At 41.0% G+C, this 7,057-nt stretch overlaps 1 protein-coding gene across 1 annotated transcript in view; it reads left to right on the forward strand.

Annotated features, from left to right (window-relative positions):
• LOC103371798 (arf-GAP with dual PH domain-containing protein 1) overlaps window positions 1-7,057 on the forward strand; it is a 29,231-nt gene that overhangs the window by 4,057 nt on the left and 18,117 nt on the right. The window contains exons 2-3 of the mRNA XM_008301250.1: window positions 76-206; window positions 3,394-3,485. Coding sequence (XP_008299472.1) covers window positions 76-206; window positions 3,394-3,485 — 223 coding nt within the window. The remainder of the gene's footprint in view (window positions 1-75; window positions 207-3,393; window positions 3,486-7,057) is intronic.

The raw sequence follows: 7,057 nt of genomic DNA on the forward strand, positions 1-7,057 counted from the left end.
CTAAAGACACCACTCGCCTGCTGTTTTCTTTATATCACAAGACTCTATGTGTCGTCTCCGTCCTCCTCTCCTCAGATCCTACGTGGGGCTCCTGCTCCCTGGGAGTGTTCATCTGTCTGGCCTGCTCCGGGGTCCACCGCAACTTCCCCGACATCAGCAAGGTCAAGTCCCTGAGCCTGTCCCGCTGGGAGGACCACGAGGTGCAGGTGAGACGACAGCCAGCCACGCTGGCGCCATGTATTAAGAATGCACGTATAACAAACAGGGACGTTAATGAACATCAGTATAAAAATACAAGAAGTAAACAGACTGGATTGGGGCAAAATTGTTGATTTACACCCGCAGTCCCTCGACCGTCACCAAAATTGACAGAATGAACAGGATAGATGGAACAATTTTCACTGACTAAGTAGCATTTTACTGAGGTGGACATGTGCACTCACATCAAACTGTGGTGATAAGCTGCTGATGTGAACCGTGTACATTTACCCTTTACACTGACTTCTGTTGCCTTAAACCAGGGGTGCCCAATCCTGGTCCTCGAGAGCCCCTATCCAGCATGTTCTAGATGTTTCCGTCTTCCAACATTCAAATGATCAGCTCATCATCAAGCTCTGCAGAAGCCTGATAACGATCCTGATCATGTTCGATAGGGGCTCTCGAGGACCAGGATTGGGCACCCCTGCCTTAAACACTTCTTCTTTTACTTATTTTCATTCAGGTTGTTGTTGTTGTTTTCATCCATGGCTGGCTAATCATGTCCCCTCATGGGACAGTAGTCACCAGATGATTTCCTTGAATGTCAACAAAACTTGAGACATGTTGTCCCAGTTTGAAAACATGTGAATACACCATTATGGTGCATTTAATTAGAAAGACTTAATGGAGATACTGTGCTGTTTGAGGCATGAATAAATATGTCCATCACATTTTTGTAATCCATCTATCCAGACACATAACATCAATGACAAGTTATTTTCCTAGGGCTAAAAAAAAGGAATAGTTGGACATTTTGGGCACTGTGCTTAGTTGCGTTCTTACCAAATGTTACGATCCAGCCTCTAGGGTCAGCTGGATGTAACAACAACCAGGTGGAAATGGTTCAGGTAACACAATTTATTGCTCAGAAAGTGAACATAACAGAACTGTGACAATACAAAAGAAGATGGTGGATGTTGCTACAAATCAAAAGAACCAAACGAAGGCTAACAGAAAGCTAGCAAACAAAACTAATCTCCTTAGAATAACTGTGAATCTAATAGCAACATTCACACATAACAAAAGAAACTAAAACAAACTCGTGCCTCAAAACACACAGTACAAAAAACACAAGACACGAGTAACTTCTTCACAAAGTTGGGCAGCTGCTAGCAGGAGTCAGTCTCCACTAAGACGCTCACAAAACTCCCACATCAAGTTAACAGCTGCCAACAGAAGTAACATTACAACAAACACATAAGACACAAACTCAGAGGCACCAGGACTGACTGTTCACACTAAAACCCAACCAGCCTGAAAGGTTGCTGGTTGGTTTTATAGCCAGGTGTGGTGATTGCTGGGGTGGAGGAGGAGTGGTGGTCCAATCAGATGTGACTGGAGGCGGGAAGAACAGGACTGAGAGTAGGTCAGGAGCTCCGGGGCAATCATCTCTGATGTTTGGCAGGTGTGGTTCTGGAGCTTCAGCTGGGCCCTCACAGGCCATCTTCTTCCCACACAGTGATCTCAAGTCCACATGACCAAAACTTCACCAACACCATGGGCCATAACACCAAGATTTACATGAGAAGATTGACACCATCTGTGTGAAGCTAAAGCCAGCAGCTGGTTAGTTGAGCTTCACAGAAATAGTAGCTACAACTTATACTTCTTCTTTTTTTTTTTTAATCCATGAAACCAAAAAGCAGAGACTCTGGGAAGTTTATGGCACCAGTTAGGAAACAGTCTGACATATGACAAGTCTTGAAAAGATGCAGTATAGTTTTACACCTTTTTAATAGGGTGCAAAGTATTTATTTGAGAGCTTTAACTTCATTTAATTTCTTCTACTTTTGGACAGAACCAGGTCTTTGTCCGTTTCCACCCCTAGCTGAGCTGACCTTACCGGCTGCTCACTGTAGCCTTCTATTTGATGGACAGATATGAAGGTGGTATCAATCTGACTCTCACCAAAAAAAAAAGAACTGAAAATGTCAGAGGTTTTTTCTGACTTCTTTATACCCTTGGTTATACAGTTTCCTTCATTTGAGTGGTCATGACATTGTCAGCATGTAACACATTTAATGACCACTCTGATCCTACTGCAGTAGCAGAAGGTGCAGAAAATGACTCTGCTTTGTACAGCTACATGTGTCTGATATGAAACATTTAAAAAAAAACAATTACCTGGTTAGAAGAGCTTAAAATCACATCCACACCTCTATTGTCATTGACTAATACAGGATGTTTTTAATTTAAAAAGCTTAACTACTACAAATACAGTCGTCCTCAAATGTATTCATACCCTCCCATTAAAGAAAGAAAACAACAGCTGTCACTGAAATACGTTGAAATTGACAAAAGTAATAATAAATAAAAGAATAATGAAAATCATGGCATTGGTTTTGAATTGTGGTTCAACAGAAATATATTTTAAAGAAATAAATAAATAAAAAGCATGATGGAACCCATAAACTAATATTTAGTTGAAGAACCCTTTGAGCCAATCACAGCCATCAGGTGTTTTCTGTAACTCTCAGTCAGACTTCTGCACCTGTTGACAGGTATTCTGGACCACTGCTCATCTGCAAAGTGCTCTCATTTGTCCGAGACCGTTTTTTTTAAATTAATTTTTTTACATTATTCTGTTCACCCACAATTCAAAAGCAAGGTCTTATTTCACTAAATTATAATTTAGCAAATTTTTATTTATTATTACTTTTTTCAGTTTCTAGTTATTTGCGTGACTTTTGCCTTTTCTTAAATGGAAGGGTAGGAATACATTTGACGATGACTGTAGATAGTGTTTCTGCAATACAGGCTTCAGCATCACACTGCCGTAAGATGCCCTAAAATACGAAGCATTCTGAGAAATAGAAAAGCAACCAACTAAAAATTTAAAGTGTTTATTATTATTTATTTGAAATGTGAAGACATCACATTCTTGGTAAGTACATTCGAGCCCTGTGCTGGATACACAGTAATCAGATGATAAATGAACTTGGTTCTCGGTACATGTTTATTTTAAGATGCTTCTTGCATTTGTCATCTTGGCTCTGTGGGTCGATAGTTTACTCTAACGTCAATCGGGAAACTTGTGAAAGAACTTCGTCCTGCAGACTGGAAACTATCTACTGCCAAAGATGTCATCAATCGTTGGATAATCAGTTGATTTCACATGTGTGTGTGTTTTATTAGTTCATGGCGGAGAATGGCAACGAGCTGATGAGGAGTAAATATGAGGCGGCCGTTCCCGTCTACTACTACAAACCCACCCACAAGGACTGCCAGTGAGTAACCATAGCAACAAACGCACTCTATAATCATATCTTGGAAAACGTACAGTTCTGTTTTGAATTCTTCTGTGAATATTTGCATGTACCGTATATGTTTGTGTGTTTCGGGCTGTGTTTTGTGCACCAGTGTGTATCGAGGCATGTGGTTTCCTGTTTTTGTTGGAACACATGCATGCGGGTGTTGGCAATGCAACTTGAATCTTAAAAGGAGTCCTTGTTTATCTTTAGGTTTTATTCCAGTTGTGTCATCAGCCCATTTTTGTTAAGAAAAGAGCTCCGTCTTGAAGTGGTTAGCAGCCCCAACGCTAGTTAGCAAGTCAGAATGATATGTGTAGGAAGGAGACGGCAGTATCTGACACAGCACATTTTTGAACAACAGAAATTGACCACGAGTGCTTTTAGTTTGAGGCTAACAACACACACAAGGCCATAAAAAAAGAAAGTATGAATTAAGTGCATAAGAGAAGACACAACCACAACAACAGAACTGAAGCAAAGCATATTTGCAGTGATACAATTGAAAATCAGCAACATCAATATAAAGAAGATATGAAAAGATAGAAGAAACTAAATAAAAGCAGCAACCAATCAGTGGAAGTAAGACTTGACGAGGGGAAGATGAGGCAGAAATAAAAGCAAGAGAAAAAAGGTAAGCCTTTTTACATTGGTATGATGGGAAAAGCACTCATATCGTCAAAACCCTTCTTTCTTTGCCCTCATTGGTTATTCAGCCATTTAGATTTTTTTGTAGTTCGTGCAAGTAGAAATGTAAGGGCGGCTGTGGCTCAGGTGGAAGAGCGGATTGTCCTCCAGTCGCAATGTTGGTGGTTTGATCCCCTGCAGCCCACAGTTGAAGTGTCCTTGGGCAAGACACTGAACCCAAAGTTGCTCCCAATGGCAGGCAGCACCTTACATGGCAGCTCTGTCACCATTGGTGTATGAATGTGTGTGTGAATGGGTGAAACACATTGTAAAGCGCTTTGGATAAAAGCGCTATATAAGTGCAGACCATTTACCAAATATAAGATTTTGAAATACAAAATGATTATAAGATTTCAAAGAGTTCCTACCAGTCAATCATTTCACATACTTCTTAACACTATTCACCTCCAAACGTCATGTTTTGTTTCAAGATGTGTTTGATGTAACACCTCCAGGGCTGCAAGACTGAAAGCTTTGTCCTGCCACACTCTGATCACGCCTTTACCTTTTAAATGTTTTCACGTGAAATACTGTGACAGCACTGCACAGCAGCGCTTCTTGGATGTGTTTGTTTTTGGGTGTTTTCTGCCTCGCTCAAGCTTGGTCAAGTTTTAGAGGGAGTGGTTGTGAAAGCGTTGCCTCTTCAAGTCATTACACATGTTGTTATAAGTGGGAGTCAAGTCTGGGCTTTGACTCTGCCTTTGCATTGTGGTTCTGAGGTGAGTCCAGTACGGCGGCACTAGAACAGCAGAACGCTGCCTGCTTTGCTTATGGCTAAAAGTCATAGACTGTATAAAAGATGGACGTAGCTGCCGTGACGTCACCCGTTGGTTTCTGCATTGAGAAAATGAAGCCAGGGTTTTGCTACTTCCTGGTTGACATCTTGGGTTTTTTGAGCCAGTGACGCAAAAATCGTCGGAGGGGGGCGGAGCCATAGGAGCAGCGATTGGTCAGACGGATCTCTGCCCGCCCATATTTACCGCCTTCTGCTCGCTTCCTCTGTATGGTCGCTGCCGACTGTCAATCAAGCCAGCCACGCCCCTTGCCCCGCAAAATGTTGATGATTTTTTAAAAATTCAGTATTGATTTATTTTTCAGATTGGCCACCTGATCTCTGAATTTGACTATGAAAACTAATTTTAAAAAAATCCTGAGCTGGAGGAATGCAGTATTTTATGATCTGTGATCACTTCTTTTCCAATTCCAGTCTATGGGAGCCAGGGCTTCTTGGAGCCAGCAGCTAGTGGACATAGTGATATTGCAGGTTTTTGACACTTGGCTTCATTTTTCAGGGCCGGTTGCTTCGTTCATCTTTTGTACAGTCTATGCTAAAAGTCAATCCCAACATTCAAGTGTTGATTAGAGTGTGTGTTTAGTCTTTTTCAGTTTAATATCTCAGTTGTCAAATTATGCACTGGCTTTCTTTTTTATTAAAAATGTAAATAAGATTTCAATGAAGTGTTAGAATCTTACAACCCTTCGTCTTCAGGCAGTTTGTAAAAGTTGATTTATTGTCCATTAATATTACAGCTTTTATTATGTTATAATTTTAAGATTGTAGTCTAAATAATTTTGAAACTGAACAAACACACGTAGCGTCGAGCACATTAGTAAGAAAGTGCACCGTCACACAGGTGCTGTTAGTGCAGATTTTCCTCGTTGAATAATGAGTCAAGGGGCGCAGAGAGTCTTAGCAGCAGTCATCTCATCATCTTAATGAACGTTAATAAAGGAAGGTAGAGCTTGTGTGAATGCATTTAATTTGTTTTGGTGGGTGTTTTGTTGTTGTTTCAGTTCAGCACAGCATTAATATGATTAATAAAGCAAATATACACCAAGACAGGGAGAAAAATGACAACAGGTTGATTGTTTCTGTGTGTAAGTGTGTGTGTGTGTGTGTGTGTGTTAGCACATAATTATTTGTATTCACCCTCAGTTTTCCTAAACGTTCGTGTCTCCTCTCTGCAGCAGATGATTATTCTTGGTAAATAATGTTTCCTTATTCTCAGCCTGAGCACAGACGCTACCAATTTCTCTTTTAAAGGTGGTTTATTTTCTCCTTCTGGTTTCTAATAACTTCTTTTTTTTCTCTCTTTTGAAATGGTTGTTTTTCCTGGTAATCCCCTTCCCGCTGCTCAGTCTGGTTTGTGTAGCCTCCAGGTTACCTGTTGACAGACGATGAATGCGTCTGGGTGCACGCTACGTTGTCGGGTCACTCCCAGAAAAGAATGTGTGGAATTATATGAATGTGAAGCAGGAGTTTTTTTTGCAAAAGAGAAAACCTTCTCAGGTAACATAACATGGAACATATACAGTAAGTAGCCACAGCTGCAGCATCTTTAACTGAAACTATCATGTATGTGTGTTGAATGGAAGGAACAGCTCGTCACTGTCGGCTATCCGTAGAAATTTACCTGAGGAGAAATTGAAACTCCTTCTCTCGCTCTCTCACACACATATGCCAACAATCAGCCACCACATTAAAACCACTGACAGATACAGTGAATACCATTTATTATCCCATTACAATGGCACCTGTTGCAGGGTGAGAGAGATTAGGCAGCGAGTGAGGAGTCAGCGCTTAACGTTGATGTGTTGGAAGCAGGAAAAATGGGCAGCGTAAGGATCAGAATGATGATGACATCTTCCAAATTGGCTGCAGGATGGGGTTGGACATCTTTAAAATGGCAGCTCTTGTGTAGTGTTAACCTACTAACCAGTGATGGGGTCATGAGCACTCAAGTTTCACTGATGTATGTGGGGAGGAAAGGGTAGCCCATATCGATTGATCCCACTGAAAAGCTACTGTAGAAAGACAGTAATACTTCCTGTAATAGGAATCTGTCAGAACACACAGAGCATCA

The sequence above is a fragment of the Stegastes partitus genome, unplaced genomic scaffold, assembly GCF_000690725.1.
Source record: "Stegastes partitus isolate 25-593 unplaced genomic scaffold, Stegastes_partitus-1.0.2 Scaffold1649, whole genome shotgun sequence".
NCBI lineage: Eukaryota > Metazoa > Chordata > Actinopteri > Pomacentridae > Stegastes > Stegastes partitus.